Source organism: Hylobates moloch, unplaced genomic scaffold, assembly GCF_009828535.3.
Source record: "Hylobates moloch isolate HMO894 unplaced genomic scaffold, HMol_V3 SCAFFOLD_12, whole genome shotgun sequence".
NCBI classification, from domain to species: Eukaryota; Metazoa; Chordata; class Mammalia; order Primates; family Hylobatidae; genus Hylobates; species Hylobates moloch.
The window spans coordinates 64,795,879-64,820,867 of NW_026652287.1; the positions used below are offsets into that span (position 1 = coordinate 64,795,879).

The 24,989-nt window shown below is 42.2% G+C and overlaps 2 protein-coding genes across 32 annotated transcripts in view; one reads left to right on the forward strand and one right to left on the reverse strand.

Annotated features, from left to right (window-relative positions):
- Positions 1–24,989, reverse strand: part of ZNF529 (zinc finger protein 529) — a 63,154-nt gene that overhangs the window by 13,606 nt on the left and 24,559 nt on the right. The window contains exons 1-2 of one of the 3 annotated variants that reach the window (XM_032170640.2): positions 16,597–16,693; positions 15,794–15,853 (exon numbers count right to left, since the gene is read on the reverse strand). The exons of 1 other annotated variant lie outside the window; for it this stretch is intronic. In XM_032170640.2, coding sequence (XP_032026531.1) covers positions 15,794–15,807 — 14 coding nt within the window. In that variant the 5' untranslated portion in view covers positions 15,808–15,853; positions 16,597–16,693. Of the gene's footprint in view, positions 1–15,793; positions 15,854–16,494; positions 16,694–24,989 lie in introns of those variants that run through there. One more of the 3 variants, XM_058424710.1, reaches the window with a different exon arrangement.
- The window catches only part of ZNF382 (zinc finger protein 382), a 60,386-nt gene continuing 52,123 nt past the window's right edge, over positions 16,727–24,989 (forward strand). For 17 of the 29 annotated variants that reach the window (XR_009208819.1, XR_009208820.1, XR_009208822.1 and 14 more), the window contains exons 1-4: positions 16,727–17,217; positions 18,247–18,326; positions 20,546–20,642; positions 21,219–21,300. The gene's annotated coding sequence lies outside the window, so the exon portion shown is untranslated. Of the gene's footprint in view, positions 17,218–18,246; positions 18,327–20,253; positions 20,340–20,545; positions 20,643–21,218; positions 21,301–24,989 lie in introns of all 29 variants that reach the window. The other 12 variants (XR_009208824.1, XM_058424691.1, XM_058424693.1 and 9 more) reach the window with 10 other exon arrangements.

Consider the following 24,989-nt stretch of genomic DNA (forward strand, 5'->3'; position numbering starts at 1 on the left):
TTGATAGATTAGAGATGTATGTTATACTGTAGGGTGGTTTGTTTGCCAGACAGAAACTGATAGACACCTGGGAAGACATTCTATTGTCAGAACAAATCTCAAACACTGACCTCAAAGAAGCCCCAGTTTGATTACATTAGCCTGTGAAGCAATGTACACTCCAGGGCACTTATGAAAGCAATACTGCCATTAAATTGCAATTAGTGGTGCTTAACAGCTGGGGGTGGTCAGGGAGCTGTTCAAAGACAGCCCTGTCAAAACCACTATCATCTAATGCTGTCTGTAAAAGTAGGCAAGGCTGTACTCCCAATGAGCAACATCAGAGATTTTACAACATGGTGGGAATAGACTTCACTAAAATAATCCAGAGAGTCCTTTCTCATGCTGCTATAAGGATATACCCAAGACTAGGTAATTTACAAAGGAAAGAGGCTTAATTGACTCACAGTTCTGTGTGGCTGGGGAGGCCTCAGGAAACTTATAATCATGGCAGAAGGCACCTCTTCACAGGGTGGTAGGAGAGAGAATGAGTGCCGAGCTAAGGGGGAAGCCCCTTATAAAACCATCAGCTCTTGTGAGAACTCACTCACTATTACAGGAGCAGTATGGGGGAAACCACCCTCATGATTAAATTATCTCCACCTGGTCCTGTCCTTGACATGTGGGGATTATTACAATTCAAGGTGAGTTTTGGGTGGAGATACAAGAGCCAAACCATATCACAGTCACTAAGCAAGTAAATAAGCAAGTACCAATAACAAGCCCTGAGGCAGAGGGTGTGGACAAAAGTACTGGAGTTCCAACAATTGTCTATAATGTCCACTTTCCACAAACAAAAGACAGGCAAAGAAACAGGAAAGTATGATTTACACACTGGAAAAGAAGCCCACAACAGAAACTGCTTGTGAGAGCAACCAGATTTAATAGGCAAAGACTTAAAATTATAAACAGGCAAAGACTTCAAATTATACATTATAATACATATTCAAGTAGACAAAGGAAACCATAAAAAAGTAAATGTAGGTATGATCATAATGTTGCATCAAAAGGAGAATATCAACAGAGATAAAATTATTAAAAATAGACATGGAAATTCTGAAGTTACAAAGTATAATAACTGAAATGAAATTTTCACTAGAAGGACTCTAGTAGATATGAACTGGCAGAAGTATTAGCAAAGTTGAAGATAGATTAATAGCAATGGTGTAATCTGATGAACAGAGAGAAAACAAGACAAATTAACATTTCAGAGAAATATGGGACCCCATTAAGCACACTGATATAAACAGGAGTACCAGAAGAGAGGTGAGAGAGGAAAAAAAAGGATTTGAAATTTACAAAGAAATAATGGATTTAAAATTCCCAAACTTATTGAAAAACATTAAACTGCACATCCAGGAAGCTCAACAAACACCAAGTAGGATAAATGCATAGAGATCCAAACATAGATGCATCATTATAAAAGCACTGAAATCCAAAGAAAGAAATGGAGAAAATCTTGAAAGCAATAAAAGGAAACTGCAGGCTAGAAGTGAAACTAATACAAAAGTATTAACTGCTGATTTCTCATCAGAAAAAAATGAAGGCCAGAAGGCAGTGGGATGATATATACAAAGTACTCACACAAACAAAATCCTTCAACCCAGAATCCTAAATCCATCAACATGTAAAAAAATGAAGTGACCCCCTACCTCACATCACTTACAAAAATTAACTCAAAATGGATTAAAGTCTTAAATATAAGGCCTGAAACTATAAAAATCCTAGAAGAAAACATAGTGAAGCTCTTGACATTGGTCTTGTGATGATTTTTAAAAATATAACACCAAAAGCACCAGAAACAAAAGCAAAAACAAAGAAATGGGACCAAATAAAATTAAAAAGCTTCTACAAAATAAAGGAAACAATTTAAAAAGTGAAATTACATTCTACAGCATGGGAGAAAATATGTGCAAATTACATATCTGACAAGGGGTTAATATCTAAATACATAAGAAATTCATTCAACTCAATAGCAAAAAAAAAAAAAAAAAAAATCCAATTAAAAAATGACCAAAGAACCTGATAGACATTTTTGCAAAGAAGATATACAAATGGTCAACAGGTATATAAAAAGGTGCTCAATATCACTAAACATCAGGGAAATGCAAATCAAAACCACAATGAAATATCACCTCACACCTGATAGGACTGCTGTTATCAAAAAGACAAGAAAGAAAAAAATGTTGACAAGGATATGGAAAAAAGGGAAGCCTTGCACACTGTCAGGGATGTAAATTGGTACAGTCCTTCTGAAAAAGAGTATGGAGGTTCCTCAAAAACTTAAAAATAGGACAACCATACAATCCAGCAATCCTGCTTCTGGCTACACAGTCAAAAGAAATGAAGTCAATAACTTTTTTCCCCCTGCACCGAGACGGAGTCTTGCTCTTTCACCCATGGTGGAGTGCAGTGCCACAATCTCGGTTCACTGCAACCTCCGCCTCCCGGGTTCAAGCAATTCTGCTGTCTCAGCCTCCTGAGTGGCTGGGATTACAGGCGTGTGGCACCATGCCTGGCTAAGTTTTGTATTTTTAGTAGAGACGGGGTTTCACCAGGTTGGCAGGCTGGTCTCAAACTCCTGAGCTCGTGATCCACCCACCTTGGCCTCCCAAAGTGCTGGAATTACAGGCATGAGCCACCACACATGGCCAAAGTCAGTAACTTGAAGAGACATTTGCAGTCCTTTTCATGGCCGCATTATTCATAATAACGAAGGTATGGAAACCTAAGTGTCCATCAATGGATAAAAGTGTTTGTATGTGTGTGTATACATACATGTATGTGTCAATTATACATCAGTAAAACAGAGTGGGGTGGTTATCCTTATGCAACCTTATGTATAAGGTTATCCTTATACAAATCCATATGAAAAAACAAAGAGAAGTAGCTGGGTGCGTTGGCTCACACCTGTAATTCCAGCACTTTGAGAGGCTGAGGCGGGAGGATCACCTGAGGTTGGGAGTTTGAGACCAGCCTGATCAACGTGGAGAAATCTGGTCTCTACTAAAAATAAAAAATTAGCCAGGTGTGGCGATGCATGCCTGTAATCCCAGTTACTTGGGAGGCTAAGGCAGAAGAATCACATGAACCCGGGAGGCAGAGGTTGCGGTGAGCCGAGATCACGCCATTGCACCCCAGCCTGGGCAACAAGAGTGAAACTCCGTCTCAAAAAAAAAAAAAAAAAGAAAAGAAAGGCAATTTTATGTAATTATAAAAGACAGTATACATATATACCTCTTAACTGATATACAAATTTTATGAAACATGAGTATTTATGTATTATTGGGCCCATAACATACAGAAATATAATATATTTGCTAATAACAACACAAAGAAGGCTGCTCCTCCCATCACAGGCCCACAGTGCGAGGGCCTTGAAGGCAGGATGGTTTCAAGGGAAGGGCCTAGAACACTCATGGAACTTTGCGGCTTGCTGCCCGGGGCTGCCTCAAGTCTCTGCTCCCCACATCCTGGCACAGTGCTCCTTGGCTGCCATAGTTGTGGCTCCAGTGGGCCCAGGTGCAGTTTAGTCCCTGCTATGGACGGCAAAGTAGTGAACCTTAGCATCCACATGGTGCTGATTTTGCAAGTGTGCAGAGTGCACAAGATGTGGAAGCATGGCATCCTTCAAAGAGATTTCTTTCTTTTTTTTTTATTTTTGAGACAGAGTCTCACTGTATTGCCCAAGCTGGAGTGCAGTGGTGCGATCTTGGATCACTGCAACCTCCGCCTCCTGGGCTCAAGCAATTCTCTTGCCTCAGAATCCCAAATAGCTGGGATTTCAGGCACGCGATGCCTTGGAGAGCCTCAGGGCCTAGACAGAGACCTACTACAGAGGCAGAGCCACTGCAGACAGTCCCCACTAGGGCATTGTCCAGTGGAGTCATAGAGGCTGTGCCACTCCCCAAACCCTAGACCTCTAGAGCCAGCAGCATGCAACATGGGCCTGGGAGAGCCAGTGGCACCTGACTCCAACCCATGAGAACTGCAGTATTAACTGTGCACACCAAAGACATGGTGGCAGGGTCCCTTCAGGCCTTTGGGGTCCAACCCCCATCCCAGTGTGTCTGGAACGTGTGACAAGAGTCAAAGATGATTATTCTCCAGGCTAAAGATTTATTGTTGTTTGCCCTGTTCAGTTTTGGACCTACTTGAGACCAGTGACCCATACTTTCTTATTTATCTGTTTTGGAATAGAAATGTCTGTCCTGGCCAGGTGCGGCGGCTCGTGCCTATAATCCCAGCACTCTGGGAGGCTGAGGCAGGCGGATCACCTGAGGTCGGGAGTTCAAGACCAGCCTGACCAACATGGAGAAACCCTGTCTCTACTAAAAATACAAAAAAATTAGCCAGGAATGGTAGTGCATGCCTGTAATCCCAGCTACTTGGGAGGCTGAGGTAGGGGAATCGCTTGAACCTGGGAGGCGGAGGTTGCGGTGAGCCGAGATCGCACCATTGCACTCCAGCCTGGGAAAAAAAAAAAAAAAGAAATGTCTGTCTTATTCCATTATTATTCCATTGTAGCTTGGAAGCACATAACTAGTTTGGTTTCACAGGTACAGGACTACAGAGCAATTTGCCTCAGAATGAATCACCACATGATTTAGATAATACCTAGATGAGACTCTGCCATTTAAGTTGACTTTAAAGTTTATGCTGAAATGAGTTTTAATACTTTGGGAGCTATTGGAATGAAATGAATGTATTTTGTATGTGAGAAAGACATGAATATAGCGGGGGTCCAGGGGCAGAATGTAACATGTCCTCTCCAAAATTCAGGTGTTACCAATGTGATAGTATTAGAAGGTGGAGCCTGGCCGGGCGCGATGGCTCATGCCTGTAATCCCAGCACTCTGGGAGGCCGAGGCGGGCGGATCACAAGGTCAGGAGATCGAGACCACCCTGGCTAACACGGTGAAACCCCGTCTCTAGTAAAAAAATACAAAAAAATAGCCGGGCATGGTGGCAGACGCCTGTAGTCCCAGCTACTCGGGAGGCTGAGGCAGGAGAATGGCGTGAACCTGGGAGGCGGAGCTTGCAGTGAGCTGAGAATGTGCCCTCCAGCCTGGGCGACAGAGCGACACTCTGTCTCCAAAAAAAAAAAGAAGGTGGAGCCTTTAAGAGGTGATGAGGGCTCCTCCCTTTGTGAATGGGATTACAGCCTTTATGAAAGAGGCTCAATGCATACTTCCTTGTCCTCCCTTTTGCATGTGAGGACACATGTCCTTTCTGGAGGATGCAGCATCAAGGCACCCTTGGAAGAGGACAATTGAACCTGATGATGCCTTGATCTTGGACTTCATAACCTACAGAACTGTGATACATTTCTGTTCTTTATAAATCAGGTATTTTGTTATAGCAGCACAAACAGACAAAGTTGTCTATGGGTGCCGGGCACGGTGGTTCATGCCTGTAATCCCCGCACTTTGGGAGGCTGAGGCGGGTGGATCATGAGGTGAGGAGTTCTAGACCAGTCGCCAACATAGTGAAACCCTGTCTCTACTAAAAATACACCAAAAATTAGCGGGGCATGGTGGTGTGTGCCTGTAATCCTAGCTACTCGGGAGGCTGAGGCAGGAAAATCGGGTGAACCCAGGAGGCAGAGGTTGCAGTGAGCCGAGATCTCACCACTGCACTCCAGCCTGGGCAACAGAATGAGACTGCGTCTCAAAAAAAAAAAAGAAAGTTGTCTATGGGTGACTCAGCTGCAAAGCTGCAAGGAGATTGAGAGTAAGACGATGGAAACAACAGTCAAGCCGAGAACCAAATCAGGAACACAATCCTGTTTACAATTGCCACTAAAAGAATAACATACCTAAGAATACAGCTAACCCGGGAGGTGAAAGATCTCTACAATGAGAACCACAAAACACTGCTCAAAGAAATCAGATGACACAAATGGAAAAACATGGTAGGAAGAATCAGTATCATTAAAATGGCCATACTGCCCAAGGCAATTTATATATTCAATGCTATTCCTATCAAACTACCAAGGACATTCTTCACAGAACTAGAAAAAGCTATTTTAAAATTCATATGGAACCAAAAAAGGGCCTGAATAGCCAAGGTAATCCTAAGCAAAAAGAACAATGCTGGTTACATCACACTACTTGACTTCAAGCTATACTACAAGGCTACAGTAACCAAAACGCAATGGTGTTGGTACAAAAACAGACACACAGACCAATGGAATAGAATAGAGGACCTAGAAAGAAAGTCACACACCTACAACCAACTGATCTTTGACAAAGTCAACAAAAATAAGCAATGAGGAAAGGACTCCCTATTCAATAAATAGTGCTGGGACGACTGGCATATGCAGAAGAATGAAACTGGACCCATACCTTTCAACATATACAAAAATTAACTCAAGTTTGATGAAAGCCTTAAATGTAAGAACTAAAACTAAAAATCCTAGAAGAAAACCTAGGAAATACCCTTGTAAACATCTGCCTTGGCAAATAATTTATGACTAATTCCTCAAAAGCAACTGAAACAAAACAAAAATTGACAAATGAGACCTAACTAAAGAGCTTCTGCTCAGCAAAAGAAATTATCAATAGAGTAAACAACAACTTACAGAATGGGAGAAAATATTCACAAACTACACATTTAACAAAGGTCTAATATCCAGAATCTACAAGGAATTTAAACAATTCAACAAGCAGAAAACAATCCCACTAAAAGTGGGTAAAGGAGATGAACAGATCCTTCTCAAAAGACATACAAGCAGCCAACAAACATACTTTTTTAAATGCCCACACCACTAATCATCAGAGAAATGCAAATCAAAACCACAATGAGTTAGCCATCTCATATCAGTCAGAACGATTATTGTTAAAAAGTCAAAAGTAACAGATGTTGGTGAGGCTACGGAGAAAAGGGAATGCTTATACACTGCTGGTGGGAGTGTAAATTAGTTTAGCCACTGTGGATGCAGTTTGGAGATTTCTCAAATAACTAAAAATAGAACAACCATTTGACTCAGCAATCCCATTACTGGGTACATACCCAAAAGAAAATAAATCATTTTACAAAAAAGACACATGCCCTCATGTTCATCACAGCACTATTCACAATAGCAAATACACAGAATCAACCTAGGTGCCCCTCAACAGTGGCTTGGATAAAGAAAATGTGGTATACATATGTCATGGAATACCATACATAAAAAAGAACAAAATCATGTCCTTTGAAGCAACATGGATGTAGCTGGAGGCCATTATTCTAAAAGCATTAATGCAGAAAAAGAAAATCAAATACTACATGTTCTCACTGCTAAGTGGGAGCTAAACACTGGGTACAGATAGACATAAATATGGGAACAATACACACTGCGACTGCTAGAGGTGGGAGGAAGGGAGAGAAACAAGAGTTGAAAAACTATTGGGTACTAGGTTCACTACCTGGAAGACAAGATCAATTGTACTCCAAATCTCAGCATCATGCAATATACTCATGTAACAAATCTGCAAATGTACCCCCTGAATTGAAAGTAAAAGTTGAACAAAGAAACCAAAAACAAAATGAAGGAGAAACTAAAACATACCCAAGTAAACAAAAACTGAGGGACCTCATTCGAAGACATGCCATAATAGAAAAGTTAAGGGGAGCCCTGCAAGTTGGAATGAAAAGACAGTAGAAAGTAACTCAAAGCCATGTACAAAAATGAAGAACAGGCCGGGCGCGGTGGCTCATACCTGTAATCCCAGCACTTTGGGAGGCCAAAGCAGGTGGATCACGAGGTCAGGAGTTCGAGACCAGCCTGGCCAACATGGTGAAACCCCATCTCTACTAAAAATACAAAAATTAGCTGGGCATGGTGGCACACACCTATAATCCCAGCTATTTGGGAGGCTGATGTAGAAGAATTGCTTGATCCCGGAGGCAGAGGTTGCAGTGAGCAGAGATTGTGCCACTGCACTCATGCCTGGGTGACAGAGTGAGACTCTGTCTCAAAAAAAAAAAAAAAAAAAGAAAACAATGATAAAAGTAGCTAAATAGGCAAATACAAAGGTCTATTGCATCTTGGGCTTGTAGGTCCTCTTTATTTCCCCAATATGATTTAAAAGACTAATGTGTAAAACAATCATTATAAACCAATGTTAAAGGGCACACAATGTATAAAAATGTAATCTGTGACAAAACAACATGAAGAGGAGGAGAACTGTACAGGAACAGAGTTTTGTATACAGTATTAAAGCTAAGGAGTGTGCAGCACAGTTTTGACTCAACAGGTCTGGAATTTTGTTTGTTTGAGACAGGGTCTCTCTTTTGCCCCGGCTGAAGTGCAGTAGTGTCTGGAATGTTTAAACTCTGCCTATTCCAAAGAAAGTTCTAGCCCTTGACTAACACCTAGAAGATAAATTCTGGCCCCGGAATAGCCAGCTTTTATTAATTTTAATGTGATCCTTTCACTAGTGGGAAAACAACAACAACAACACTTTTCTGAGTTGTGTGAGTCCATCTAGCAGTCAGTGAACCTGAAAGTGGTCTTGGAGTTCCCTGACCAAAGTCTATTAATTCAAACCAGTTATTTGTAAATGTAAAATATTCACTGTAATCTTCAGAACACATGCTAAGAAAACAATCAGCTTATATAAAAGAAATGACAAGGGAATTAAAATGGTACAGTACAATAAGTCAATTAAAAACAAAAGAATGCCAGGCGTAGTGGCTCATACCACTTATCCCAACACTTTTGGGAAGCTGAGGCAGGCAGATTGCTTGAGCCCAGGAGTTCAAGACTAGCTTGGCCAACATGGTGAAACCCTGTCTCTACCAAAAATACAAAAAATTAGCCAGGCATGGTGGTGCTCACCTGTGGTCCCAGCTGATGGGGAGGTAGGGGGCGGGGGTGGGTGGGGGCTGGGTCTGGGGTGGGAGGATCACTTGAGCCCAGGAGGTTGAGACTGCAGTGAGCTGTGATTGCACCACTGAACTCCAGCCTGGGTGATGGAGTGATACCTTGTCTCAAAAAAAAAAAAAAAATGGACCAGGCCTGGTGGCTCATGCCTGTAATCCCAGCACTTTGGGAGGCCAAGACAGGTCCATCACCTTAGGTCAGGAGTTTGAGACCAGCCCGGCCAATATGGTAAAATCTCATCTCTACTAAAAATACAGAAATTAGCCTGGTGTGGTGGCAGGCACTGTAATCTCAGCTACTTAGGAGCCTGAGGCAGGAGAAGGGCTTGAAGGAGGCGGAGGTTGCAGTGAGCTGAGATCGTGCCACTGCATTCCAGCCTGGGAAACAGAGTGAGCCTGTCTCCAAAAAAAAAAAAAAAAAAAAAAAAAAAAAAAAAAAAAAAAAAAAAAAATTCATATGACATTGCAAGAGATTCAGAATACCCAAAACAAAGCTGGAAGACTGATATTTCCCAATTCAAAACTGACTATAAAACCACAATAATCAAGACTGTGGGGCACGGAATATGGATAGATATACTGATCAATGGAATAGAACTGAGCGAAAATTTAAACCATTGTAACTAGGGTCAAGTGATTTTTGACAAGGGTGCCAATCTAATGAAATAGAGGAAAGAACAGTCTTTTCAACAAATGGTGCCAGAAAAATTGAATATCCACATGCAAAGGAATGAAATTGCATCACTCCTTAATAACACATAAAAAACATAACTGAAAACAGATCAATGACCCAAATATAAGAGCTAAAACTATAAAACTCTTAGAAGGAAATGTAGGGTTAAGTCATCATGAACTTACATTTGGCAATGGATTCTTTTTTCTTTTTTTGAGATGGAGTCTCACTCTGTCACCCAGAGTGGGGTACAGTGGCACCATCTCCGCTCACTGCAACCTCCGCCTCCCAGGTTCAACTGATTCTCCTGCCTCAGCCTCCTCCCGAGTAGCTGGGATTACAGGTGCCCGCCACCATGCCTGGCTAATTTTTGTATTTTTAGTAGGAGATGGGGTTTCAACATGCTGGCCAGGCTGGTCTCAAACTCCTGACCTCAAGTGATTCACCCATCTCTGCCTCCCAAAATGCTGGGATTACAGTCTGAGCCACTGCATCTGGCCTATATTTGGCAATGGATTCTTAAATGATGACACCAAAAGCATAAGCAGCAAAAGAAACTTTTGATAAATTAGGATTTATCAAACTAAAAGCTTTTGTGCATCAAAAAATCATTATAGAAGAAACTGATAAGACAGCCTGCACAATGTGAGAAAATATTTGCAAATCATATATCTCATAAGCATTTCACATCCAGAATACATAAAAACTCCTACAATTCAGCCCAACAAAAAGACAAACAACCCAAGTTAAAAACTGGCAAAAGACTTCAGTAGACATTTCTTCATAAAAGATGAACAAATGGCCAACAAGTACATGGAAAGATGCTCGAAATCATTAGACAATAGGAAAATAATAACAGAACCATGAGGATAACATCAGCAAGATGGCAGTTGAGGAAGCTTCAATTCCCTATTCTCTACTGAAACACTTAAAAAACAACTAAAGACTAGCTAAAATATCTTTGTAAGGGTCTGGAAATCACTCAAAGACTATAACTATCAAACAAACGCCCAGTCAAGAGAAAGTCACATTCAAAATGGTAGTGAATTTGTTGATTATGTTACTTGTGTCCTTACTCCATCTCTAGTGCAGCCTGGAAGAAGCAGCCCAGTTCCCATTTCCCTCCTTCAGGCCAGAAGGAACAAAGCAGAGCTTATCTGGAACATGCTAATCTGTCTGTGAGCTCCTTGAGGTACTGAGGTACTGGTTTCTGTTTTGTCTGATTTTCTTTTTTTTTTTTTTTTAAGACAGAGTCTCGCTTTGTCATCCAGGCTGGAGTGCCATGGCGTGATCTCGGCTCACTGCAACCTCTGCCTCTCGGGTTCAAGCAATTCTCCTGCCTCAGCCTCCTGTGCGGCTGGGATTACAGATGCACACCACCACACCTGGCAAATTTTTGTATTTTTAATAGAGACGGGGTTTCACTATGTTGGCCAGGCTGGTCTTGAACTCCTGACCTCAAGTGATCTGCCTGCCTCGGCCTCTCAAAGTGCTGGGATTACAGGTGTGAGCCACTCTGACTTTTGAGTTTCAATATGTAAAAAGCTGCACAGCTCAGATCTCAGGCAGGTAAAGGCCACAAAGGACAGTGGTTGGCACTGCCGTGCATCAAAGCTAAAACACTATTAAAACTAGAAATAAGTGCAGCAGCACTGCAGGGTATAAGATCAATATGCAAAACTCAATGATATTTTAATTGCCTGGACACCTGTGGATACTTGGAGCAAACGATTACAGGTGGAAAAATATAACATCTAGGGCCTAAGAAGCAGGGGTGAGACCCTATGGAAATTAAGGCATTTGAAAGCAGCTATGCATATTGGGGAAACTGGTAAAAGCACATACACAGGTATAGGCACAGGCACGCTACAGACCCAGGAAAAACATAAGACCTTAGACTTTCACCCTGAGATGATCCCAAGGCCTTAATTAGTGAAGATCTTCTCCAATGGTCTGCAAAAATTAGGAGAAGTAGCTGTTTCTTCAAATGCTCAGTTTTCAACAAAAGACTGCAAGGCATACAAAGACACAGGAAAACAGGGTCCATTCAAAGGAGCAAAATAAATTACCCTTGAAGAAACAAAAGCATTGGAGTAACTAGAAAAAGGCTTTGTAAAAACTGTCTTAAATATGCTTATAGAGCTAAAGGAAAACAGAGAAAGAACTAAAAAGGAAATCAGGAAAATGACACATAAATAAGTGAGATATCAACAAAGAGAAATAATTACTTTTTAAAAAACGGGCTGGCATCATTAAAAAATCAGGAAACAACAGGTGCTGGAGAGGATGTGGAGAAATAGGAACACTTTTACACTGTTGGTGGGACTGTAAACTAGTTCAACCATTGTGGAAGTCAGTGTGGCGATTCCTCAGGGATCTAGAACTAGAAATACCATTTGACCCAGCCATCCCATTACTGGGTATATACCCAAAGGAGTATAAATCATGCTGCTATAAAGACACATGCGCACGTATGTTTATTGCAGCACTATTCACAATAGCAAAGACTTGGAACCAACCCAAATGTCCAACAAGGATAGACTGGATTAAGAAAATGTGGCACATATACACCATGGAATACTATGCAGCCATAAAAAATGATGAGTTCGTGTCCTTTGTAGGGACATGGATGAAACTGGAAAACATCATTCTCAGTAAACTATCGCAAGGACAAAAAACCAAACACCGCATGTTCTCACTCATAGGTGGGAATTGAACAATGAGAACTCATGGACACAGGAAGGGGAACATCACATTCCTGGTACTGTTGTGGGGTGGGGGGTGGGGGGGGCAGGGACAGCATTAGGAGATATACCTAATGCTAAATGACGAGCTAATGGGTGCAGGAAATCAACATGGCACATGGATACATATGTAACAAACCTGCACATTGTGCACATGTACCCTAAAACCTAAAGTATAATAAAAAAAAAAAAAAAAGAGAGCTGGAAATGATTTAATTAAAACATTTGAGGGGAAGTTCGGTATGATCATCTGCAGTTATTAATAAAAAAATTTACCATTAAAAAAAAAAAAAAAACGGGCTGGGTGTGGTGGCTCATGCCTGTAATCCCAGCACTCAGGGAGGCTGAGGTGGGCAAATAACATGAGGCCAGGAGTTCCAGACTAGCCTGGCCAACATGGTAAAACCTTGTCTCTACTAAAAAAAAAAAAAAAAAAAAAAAAATTTAGCTGGGTGCGGTGGTGCACACCTGTAGTCCCAGCTACTCAGGAGGCTGAGGCATGAGAATTGCTTGAGCCTGGGCGGCACAGAGGTTGCAGTGAGCCGACATCACACAACTGCATTCCAGCCTGGGTGACAGGGCAAGACTGTTGCAAAAAAAAAGAAAAAGAAAAAAACGAAGAATTGGCTCAGAGTGCTCAAACCCTGCACATTCCAAAGAAGAAATGGTCCTTGACCAGCTCCTGGGAGATAATCTCTCAGCAGTTAGAGTATCCTGCCTGATTAACAGAGTCTATGTGTATCTGAGGTCTTAGCCATGCCAGATAGCTTTTGTTAACAATGTGGTTTATGGTAAATACCTGTATCAATCTGACTTCTGGGTAGGCTTGACTAAGAAGGTAAGGTCAGTGCACAGAACCTTCATGCCCACATGACTGATCGTCAATAAAAACCCCAGACACGGGCCAGGGCAGTGGCTCACACCTGTAATTCCAACACTTTGGGAGGCAGAGGCAGGTGGATCACTTGAGCCCAGGAGTTCAAGACCAGCTTGGGCAACATGGCAAAACCCCATCTATACAAATAATACAAAAATTAGCCGGGTGTTGTGGTGTGCGCCTGTAATCCCAGCTACTCGGGAGATTGAGGTGGGACGATCCCTTAAGGCCGGCAAGTAGAGGCTGCAGTGAGCTGTGACCACACCACTGCATTTCAGCCTGGGCGAGAGAGCGAGACCCTATCTTAAAAAACAAAACAAAACAAAAAAACTCCACAAGAAAACAAAGCAAAACAAAAAACTCTGGAAACCATGGCTTAGGAGAGCTTCCCTGCTTGGCCACGCTTCACATTTGTATTTGCACATTGTTGCTGGGAGAATTAGGTGCTGCCTGTGCAACTGCACTGGAAGCTTGCACCTGGTTTCTCCCGGTATTTGCCCTATGCAACTTTTCCCTTTGCTGATTTTAATGTGTACCTTTTCATTGTAATGAACAATAACCATGAGCATAACAGCTTTTCTGAGTTCTGTGAGTCCTTCTAGCAAATCATCGAACCTAAGACAGTCAAATTGCCTTAAGTTAATAGAACATTTGGCCGGGCGCGGTGGCTCACGCCTGTAATCCCAGCACTTTGGGCGGCCGAGGCGGGCGGATCACGAGGTCAGGAGATCGAGACCATCCTGGCTAACACGGTGAAAACCCATCTCTACTAAAAATACAAAAAATTAGCCGGGCGAGGTGGCGGGCACCTGTAGTCCCAGCTACGCAGGAGGCTGAGGCAGGAGAATGGCGTGAACCCCGGGGGGCGGAGCCTGCACTGAGCCGAGATTGCGCCACTGCACTCCAGCCTGGGTGAAAGAGCGAGACTCCGTCTCAAAAAAAAAAAAAGAAGTTAATAGAACATTTGCAAATCTGGCTTTAAAAAAATTCATTTCAAGTGCCTATCAAAATTATATTTTCATGCTCTTGATTTACAGAAAATGTATGGGGAATACTAAGAATCTTCACAAACCAGCTTTTTTCTTCCCTTGCAGATAAGGACTTAAAGTGCCAGGGCTTTATTAAATTCTCTGGGGTTATGTCCATATTAATGTATCTAGGCCTCACAAAGACCCTAAAGCACTAATATAATTATTGTCTACATTCTACAACAAGAAACTGTAAAGCGGAAAAATGAGTAACTATTAACCCCTTTGAAATGTAGTGTGAACATATAACTGAATTTAAAATTTTTTTTCTCTTTTCCTAAGCTAATTAACGCAGGATTACATTTAATTTTAATTAATTTAAATTTAAATACAAAAGCAATATAAATGTTTTTCTATTAAATGCAACTTTATTGTTTTGGTAGGACTATAATTCACCTAAACACTGAAAATTTAGCATCCACATTGAGACATGCAATAACAACAAAACATATACCAGATTTTGAAAACTTGGTATAAAGATATGAGTGTAAAGTATTTCAGTGTATTCATATCATCACATGTTGAAATAATATTTTGGATATATTGGTTTAAATAAAATACATTACCAAAATTAACTTCAGCTGTTTCTTTTCCTTTTTAAAATATGTTTAAAGCTGGGCGCAGTGGCTACGCCTGTAATCCCAGCACTTTGGGAGGCCGAGGTGGGTGGATCACCTGAGGTCAGGAGTTTGAGACCAGCCCAGCCAACATGATGAAACCCTGAAACCCCATCTCTACTAAAAATTCAAAAATTAGCCAGGCATGGTGGCGGGCGCCTGTAATCCCAGCTACTTGGGAGGCTGAAGCAGGAGAATCACTTGAACCTGGGAGGCAGAGGTAGCGGTGAGATGAGATCGCACTATTGCACTCCAGCCTGGGCAATAAGAGTGAAACTCTGTCTCAAAAAAAAAAAAAAAAAGTGTCTAATGGCAATTTTTAAATTACCTAAGTGGCTTTATATTTGCATTAGACTGTGCTGCTTTAGACTCAAACACCACTGTATCAGGCTGCCTCTCACAATCTACACCAATATGTGGTCTGAATTAGTCACACTACCAAATCTCAAACAAGATTTGGTTGTCACGACTTAAATCCCCTCATGAATGTTCTGGAAAAACTCCCTGCCCTTGTTGACATAGCGTTCTCTGCACAAAACTATCATATTCCCACTCCTAAATGTCTCCAAAGCCAACTTTGTCACTTACTGATTAATACCTACCATCTCCTATCTTGCTTTGCTTGCAAATCAAGTCTGTAAATAAGATCAAAGGTATCTAGTGTGCTATTCTACTTAATCACTCATCTCCTCCTTAACAAATTACATTCTAAAAAAAGGTTTTAACTTCTCCTCCAGGAGTTGTATTTCTATACCATAAGAATCCTTTGGAAAAAAAGCAGCACATGGGAGAATTGAATGATTTACCTAATGGATATATGAATATTCAATGAAAAGGAAATGGGCATTTGGAAAGGCAATGGAGGACAAGGGCACCCATCTCTACGGTCTTGTTAATTGGGAAGGGAAAGCCAAGGGACCAGGTAAATGAACAAAAAATAAACTAACCTTGAGTTGGCCATTAGTACCAGTGCTGTCTTCCACTTCAGGGGGCCTTCACTTGCAGAACTACATAACCAACAGGGAGAAAGGACTCATGACATCCTGGACTGGTTAAATAAGAACATGCTGTTCACCACCAGAAAAGCCCATCACACACAACAAACACACCCAGATCGAAGAGGGAAACTAGAATACTGTCGACTCCCCCCCACATCCGAGAAAAAGGTACGACCGATGCCTTCTAGAGCTGTACTCTTAAGTTCACAGCAGTTTCTAGGGAACACAGCTCAGGAAATACTGTAGTTCTTTAATGTATAAATGGCCTCCAAATTCATGCAAGGGGAGTTATTCCAGGAATGAATACTACACCTATGCCTTCCCCTTCACGTCTTCCCAGGAAACTTCATTTATCTATCTTATCTATCTACCTATCTATTATTTATCATTTATCTACCTTTTATATATCATCTATCTAATCTATATGCGTGTGTGTGTGTGTGTAAGACCTCACGAAGGGATTACATCACAGGCATCACAGAGTCGGAAAAATGACGCTTTACCCAAAACAAACTCCTACAGGCTCATGGAAAAAAAAAAACACACACACACTTCTACCCCGTTCACGCTTACAGTTGGTCACAACAGTGCTGTCACACAATCACGTCACAGTAGACCAGGGTCACACGATGGGCCCCGCTCCTACTCACCGTCCTATGAGTCCGATAAAACAGCACCCACGGCACACACTAGGGTCTCCGTCTCACACACACACACACCACAATGACGTCGTAACAAACAATAGCACTAACAACCATCGTCCGCAGCTCCCGCGTACAGAGGCCCCAGGCTCCCGGCTCCACGTGGACCGACCTCGCCCGGCAGCGCGGGGCCACTTCACCGCGAGCTCCTCCCGCAGCACGGCCCGGGTTACCTGGACTCACTAGGCTTAACTCAATAACCACAACACCGGAAAGGGAAGCAAAGGTCGAAGTTCATCCGCGGCCCTGGGGCCTGTGGGAAACGTAGTCCAACAACGAAAGCGCCCTGAAGCTCAAGCGGAGCCCGCTGGCCGCAGGGGCCGCACCACGCCCTAGACACCGGAGTTTCCGGGTGCGCAGACCCTTGCCCTCAGCAGAGGCTGCCTCTGCGCGTCCCCTAGGCGCCGAAGAGGCGGCCGTTGGTCCCCGACGGCAGGTTGGGAGGACAGAATGGGGAACAGGAAGCTGGGGCGAGGGTGGCCTTGGGGGAGGTGGGGGGCCGCGGAATTCTAGGTGGCCCCTGCCTCACCTCTGGAAAGAACCGGAAGCCCGGGCCGGAGAGGGTGAAGGGAGTCGCGGACCCGGCTGCTCAGCCGAGGAGGAAACCCGGACCCCAGACTGAGGGAGGCCGAAGAAGGAACTGGAGGGCCGAGTTGGGAAGACCTGAAGCAGGTACCGGCTTTAGGCTGGGGAGGGTCGAGGGGAGAACTCGGAGCCTGAGTCGGGCGAGGTTTTGCTCCACTCTGGCTTCGAAGTGTGGGGGCCTCAGGATGTGACCCGTGGTCGTAAGCCTGAGGGTTACTTGGAGTTTTTGTCCGTTTTGCACCATGAGAAAGGCCCCAGATGGAATCTGGCAGGTAGCGGCGGCTCAGTGTGTGTGTGTGTGTCTGCCTTAGGGCGTGTTTTACACTGTTGACGAAAAGACTTAAACTCTAAAGTATTTGAAGAGACTTATTCTGAGCTAAATATGAGTGACCAATGGCCGGTGGCCCAGCCCTCAGGAGATCTTGAGAACCTGTGCCCAGGGTGGTCGGGTTATATGTGGTTTTATACCTTTTAGGGAAACATGAGACACCAAATACATGTAAAGTGTACATTGATTCCCTCCGGAAAGGTGGGACAGCTGGAAGATGGCTGGCCTTCCAGTTCATAGGTAGATTCAAAGATTATTTGATTGGCAATGGTTGAAAGAGTTATTGACGTAAGACTTAGGAATGTCTCCAGGTAGCAGGCGTCACAGAGAGTAGATTGTAAATGTTTCTTTTCAGACTTGGGGTCTTTTCTATCAGTAATTCCAAAATGGAGGAGGGTATAATGAGGCATGTCCGACCCGCCCACCCCCGCCTTTCCATCATGGCTCTACTAGTTTTTCAGGCTAGGAATGCCCTGGCCAAGAGGAGGGGTCCATTCAGATGGTCTGGGTGTGCTTAAGATTTTATTTTTGGTTTACAACACCACCACCACCGGAAAGTTTGCTGGTGTCCTTTCCAGTCAGTTTCAAAGCGGAGACAGCCATAGTTCTGATTTGTGTCACTGTAACTGTCGTTTCCGGAATTCCATATTTCTCCTTTAGTTTACCCTAATGTCTGTGAGATTTCATGTGTAGTTCATTTTTCTTTTTCTGAACAGCAGTCCATTGTGCAAATATACCACAATTTGTATAGTCATTTTTCTGTTGTTGAACATTTGGTATATTTACAGGTTTTATACATTACAAATAAAGCTGGCACGTTTCCATTTCTCCTGGGCAAATATTTAGAAGAAAAGTTGCTGGGTAATTGGTAAGTTTACATTTAACTTTCCAAGAAGCTGATAAGCCTTTTAGAATGATTAGTTGTGGTTTGTGTGTGAGATTGTGTAACTGGAGTAAGTAGTTTCTGAGTTTGCTTTGCTATTTTCGTATGGAATTATGAGATGGGCTCAACAGGGTTGTGAATGTCATGTAGGGTCCATAGGATTGTGGCTTTGTGGAGTAGGTGAGATCACAGGAAACTGAATGTGTCTGTACTAATTGTTATTTATCATGGTTTTGTGCGTACATTCCATGATAACAAAATGGATCACTATGTATGTGATGTTAATGACTGAAGAACTCTGTGTCTCTGATGTATTTCATTTTGCTTGCAGAATTATGACAGTTTCTAATAACTAAAATATCATAAGCATTGGAAACTAAGAGGTAAAATTATAATTTCTAGATGACAGGGTTGCATTACCTGGAAACATCATACAAACTAAATCCAATATGTTGAAATGAGGAGGACTCCATATGTAACACAGAAGAAAAATACTTTCATCCCTACCACTTTCAATAGTTATATAGATTTGAGGTCCCCTCCCACCCCCCACCCCCCGCTTGCCCCTGGATGAAATTGAGGGTGATTTAATGCCCTCCTAAATCACTTTAAGCCAAGTAAAAGTACTTGAAATACTAAAAATCACAAGGTCAGCCTTGTAATTAAAATAGTCATTTTCTAATTAAAATATTTACTGTAAAAATCAAATTTCAAACTTCATTTAAAAGAAAAATTTCTTTCAACTGTCTGGAGCCTACAGTGTAATTACTTTCTTCTCTACTTCCCCAACCTGTATTACTAGTTACTATCTCGCATAATGATTAATATTTAATAGTAAATGTTTATTAGTTAACTAGGCAGATTTAACCAAGTTATTATAGAAACTCTAAGAGGTTTCACGTGCTTTGTTTTGTTTTGTTTGTTTTTTTTTTGAGATGGAGTCTCGCTCTGTCGCCCAGGTGGGAGTGCAATGGGGTCGTCTCGGCTCACTGCAACCTCCACCTCCCCGGTTCAAGCAATTATCCTGCCTCAGCCTCCTGAGTAGCTGGGATTACAGGCACTCGCCACCACGCCTGGCTAATTTTTGTATTTTTAGTAGAGACGGGGTTTTACCATGTTGGCCAGGCTGGTCTCCAACTGCTGACCTCTTGATCCACCCGTCTCCGCCTCCCAAAGTGCTGGGATTACAGGCGTGAGCCACCACGCCCGGCCTCACGTGGCTTCTTTTGCTCCCTTCTCTCTGTGTTGTTCACCTTAAAAAAAAAAAAAAAAAGAATCCAAAAGAGCAAGGGTCCTTTCCTGCAAATTATAAAAGCTATCGCTGAGAATGTTTCTTCTCGCCTTTCTGAAATACCTTTCCCCCAGGATACCTGAGCATTTGCCTACCATGAAACTTCCATGAGATAGGATTCTCCATTTTCTTTTATTCTAGTCAGATAACCACGTTGCCTTCTCCAAGTTTCCCTTCTAATTGTAACTACTGTTCACTTAATAATTGGATATTTCAGCCAGGCATGGTGGCTCACGCCTGTAATCCCAACACTTTGGGAGGCTGAGGCAGGCGGATCACGAGGTCAGGAGTTCAAGACCAGCCTGGCCAACATAGTGAAACCCCGTCTCTACTAAAACTACAAAAATTATTCAGGCGTGGTGGCCTGCGCCTGTAGTCCCAGCTACTCGGGAGGCTGAGGCAGGAGAATTGCTTGAACCTGGGAAGCAGAAGTTGCAGTGAGCGGAGATCGCGCCATTGTACTCCATCCTGGGTGACAAAGCAAGACTCTGTCTCAAAATAATAATAATAATAATAATAATTGGATATATCACTCAGCACTCCTTTTCACTCCCATAAACAGAAACATATTCCCTTGAATTAAATAAGCATATATTCCTTTCATAAACCTTTTTTATACAGATAGTGATTTGATATCTATGTAGTGAGTACTCAGGAGAGCCCATAGAGGGGAAAGCCTCATCATGTCCACATATCTCAGTTTACTAGTGAGTGATTCTACTTTTTCTTTTTTTTTTTTTTTTGAGACAGGGTCTCTCTCTGTCACCCAGGCTGGGGGGCAGTGGTGCAATCATGGCTCACTGCAGCCTCGACCTCTCAGGCTCAAGTGACTCTCCCATTTCAGTCTCCTGAGTAGCTGGGACCACAGGCATCCACTACCATACCTGGCTAATTTTTGTATTTTGTATTTTAGGTGGAGACAAGGTTTTGCCACATTGCCTGGGCTGGTCTCGAACTCCTGAGCTCAAGCAACCCGCCCTCCTTGACCTTCCAAAGTGCTAGGATTACAGGTGTGAACCATGGTGCCCGGCCCTACTTTCTATTGAAGTAGAATGGGTAGATCACATTATTATTAACAGTATATGGGAAGAGGGAGGTCCTTCCATGTTACATTGTCCTCCCTTTCCCTTCTGGGTCATGTTGTACCACTGTTTCCCTTCTAGTCATATCCCAGGGGGCCTTGTCCCATTTATATAGCTCCATTCTAGTGGTCACCAGAGGCATGGGAGTAATCTGATTGAAAGATAAGATAGAAGAGTGTACTCTCTTTTTTTTTTTTTTTTTTTTTTTTTGAGACAGAGTCACCCAGGCTGGAATGCAGTGGCATGGTCATGGCTCACTGCAGTCTCAAACTCCTGGGCCCAAGCAATCCTCCCACTCAGCCTCCTGCGTAGCTGGGACTACAGGCACATGCAACCACATGAAGCTATTTTTTTAAAATTTTCTGTAGAGATAGGGTCTCACTATGTTGCTCAGTTTATCTCAAACTCCTGGGCTTAAGTGATCCTCCTGCCTTGGCCTGACAAAGTACTAGGATTACAGGCATGAGTCACCACACTCAGCTGAACTCTACTCTTTATGTTCAGGAAAGCACTGGAGAAGAGAGAGGACAAGAGAAACAGGTCCGTGGTGACAGGAGCCTAGGAATAGAGCAAGCCTTCAGTCTTGGTGAGAAAATAAGTGGTATTCTAAGCCTTCCTTTGGACACTAATTCAGTACTACCCACTCTTTTTGTCTTGTCCATTCCTTCCTTACATTTTTTTACAAATTGAAGAACTCAATCTCTTATTTTTTTTTTCTATCCTTCAAGTGAGGGGCAAGAACAAAGAGTGTGGAGGAGATTTTTTTTTTTTTGAAATGGAGTCTTGCTCTGTCACCCAGGCTGGACAGTGGTGCTATCTCGGCTCACTGCAACCTCTGCCTCCCAGGTTCAAGCAATCCTCCTGCCTCAGCCTTCCAAGTAGCTGGGACTACAGGCACGCACCACTGCATGGAGCTAATTTTTTGTATTTTTAGTAGAGATGAGGTTTCAACGTGTTGGACAGGATGGTCTTGATCTCTCTTTTTTTTTTTTTTTTTTTTTTGAGACGGAGTGTCACTCTGTTGCCCAGACCCGAGTGCAGTGGCGCAATCTCGGCTCACTGCAAGCTCCGCCTCCGGGATTCACGCCATTCTCCTGCCTCAGCCTCCCGAGTAGCTGGGACTACAGGCGCCTGCCATGATGCCCGGCTAATTTTTTGTATTTTTAGTAGAGACGGGATTTCACCGTGTTAGCCAGGATGGTCTCGATCTCCTGACCTTGTGATCCCCCCGCCTCAGCCTCCAAAAGTGCTGGGATTACAGGCGTGAGCCACTGCACCCCGCTGAGGGAGATTTTTTTTTTTTTTTTGAGATGAAATCTTGCTCTGTCGCCCAGGCTGGAGTGCAGTGGTGCGATCTTGGCTCACTGCAACCTCTGCCTCCCGGGTTCAAGCAATTCTGCTGCCTTAGCCTCCCTAGTATCTGGAATTACTGGCATGCAAGTGCCACCACACTTGGTTGATTTTTGTAGTTTTAGTACAGTTGGTTTCGGCATTTGGCCAGGCTGGTCTCAAACTCCTGACTTCAAGTGATCTGCCAGCCTTGGCCTCCGAAAAGTGTTGGGATTACAGGTGTGAGCCACTGCACCAGGCCACATGTAGTATTAAGTTGGGTATTTGCGCCTGGAGGCAGTGGCTCGTGCCTATAACCCCAGCACTTCGGGAGGCTGAGGCGGGTGGATCACCTGAGGTCAGGAGTTTGAGACCAGCCTGGCCAACATGGCGAAAACCTGTCCCTACTAAAAATTAGCCAGGCATGGTGGTGGGTGGCTGTAATCCCAGCTACTCGGGAGGCTGAGGCAGAGAATTGCTTGAACCTGGGAGGTAGAGGTTGTAGTGAGCCGAGATTGTGCCATTGCACTCCAGCCTGGGAGACAGAGTGAGACTCCGTCTAAAAAAAAAACAAATACTACATGTGTGAATTAGAAATTCTAAGCTGAGAAATCTACTTAAAATTGGTCAAGAAAAAGATACACATTAAGTATAAGAAAGTTGGCGTGGCTATAGTAATATCAGATAATAAGCCTCAAAACAATGTATATTGCAGGAGATAGGTAACAATCATAAAAGAGCAGGTCATTAGGAATTTGCATATACATTTGTCACTACAGGGATACATTCTGAGAAATGTGTCATTAGGTGATTGCATCATGCAAGCATCAGAGCACACTAACACAAACAGAAATGGGGTAGCCTACTACATACCTAGGTCATATGGTATAGCCTGTTGCTCCTAGGCTACAAACCTGTATAGCATATTATATGGCATATAGCATACCTGTATGGAATACTGTAGGCATTTATAACACAGTGGTATTTGTGTATCTAAACATAGAAAAGGTACAGTAAAAATACTGTCTAAAATATTAAAAAATGGCACACCTGTACAAGATACTTGCTATGAATGGAGCTTGCAGGACTGAATTTCTGGGTGTGTCAGTGAGTGGGTTGTGAGAGAATGCTAAGGACTAGGACATGACTGTATACTACTGTAGACTTTACAAGCAGTACACTTAGGCTTCACTAAATTTATTTTTTAAAGTTTTCTTCAATAATAAATTAACCTTAGCTTCCTGTAATATTTTTACATTATAAACTTACTATTTTTTATCTTTCTGTATTGTAATAACACTTCACTTAAAACACAAACACATTATATAGCAACACAAAAATATTTATGTCTTTATTCTATAGGCTTTTTTCTATTTAAAAATTTTTTTATTTTAAAAATGTTTGTTACTTTTTAAACTTTCTTGTTAAAAACAAAGACACACACACTTTAGCCTGGGCCTACACAGGGTCCAGAGTATCAGTATCACTGTCTTTTACCGCCAAATCTTGTCCAACTGGAATGTCGTCTTCAGGGTTAAAAATATGCGTGGAGCTGTCATTGCCTATGAAAACAATGCCTCCTTCTGGATACCTCCTGAAGGACTTGCCTGAGGCTGTTTTACAGTTACTTTTTTTTTTTTTAATAAGTAGAAGGAGTACAGTCTAAAATAATAATACAAATAGTACAATAAATTACATAAACTAGTAATGTAATCACTTAGTATTATCACCTGTTGTGTACTATATATAATTGCATGTGCTATACTTTTATACAACTGGAAGCACAGTAGGTTTATTTATACCAGCGTCACCACAAACACCTGAGTGACATGGTGCATGACAACGTCCACAAGTGATAGGAATTTTTCAGCTCCATTGTAATCTTATGGGGCCACCATTGTATATGTGTCCATCATTGAGTAAAATGTTGTTTACATGACACATGACTGTATGTGTTCATCAGGAATATGTATGCTGGTATGAACCTATGATGAGAGTGTTAAATTTCTTGAAGCAAAAACTAACAGAACAAAAGAAATAGACAGATCCACAAGCATAATTGGAAATCCACAATTATATCTCAGTAATTGATAGCACTTGTAGGCAAGAAATTCAGTAATATATGTAATCAGCTCTTCATATATGCAGATTCAACCAATGGCAACACACAAATATTCAGAAAAAACACAACGACAGTAAAAAAAAAATACAAATTTTAAAATACAGTATAAAATTATTTACATAGCATTTACATTGTATTAGGTATTATAAAAAAATCTAGAGATGGTTTAAAGTATACAGAAGGTTGTGCATAGGTTATATATGCAAGTACTACACCATTTTATATAACAAATTTGGGCATCTGCAGGTTTTGGTGTCCTGGAACCAGTCCCCTGTGGATAGCAAGGGACAACTGTATAGAAGATCTGAACCACACCAGTCAACATGACCTAATTGTTGTTTACAGAACACCATACCCACAATTGAAAAATTACATTCTTTTCATGTACATGAACAGTCCCCACGAAAGACTATAGGCTGGACCATAAGTCACAATAAACTTCAAAAGATTGCCACATTACGGGGAATGTGCATTAGAAACCAGTAATAAGAAACCTATACAATCCTTCAATACTTGGAAATTAAATAACACACTTCTGACTACAGATCATTGAATAAATAAGGTGAAAATGTTTTGAAATACGAAAAAATGACAACACAGCATATCAAAATTGGAAGGACACAGCTAAAGCAGAGTTGAGAGGAAATTTAAGTACTTAAATAAAAAAAGGAGAAATTCATAGCAGCATTATTCACAATAGCCAAGAAATAGGTACAACCCACATGTCCATCAGTGGTTGAATGGATAAACAAAATGTGGTAATATGATTTGGATATTTGTTCCCTCAAAATCTCACATGGACATGTGACTCCCAGTGTTGGAGG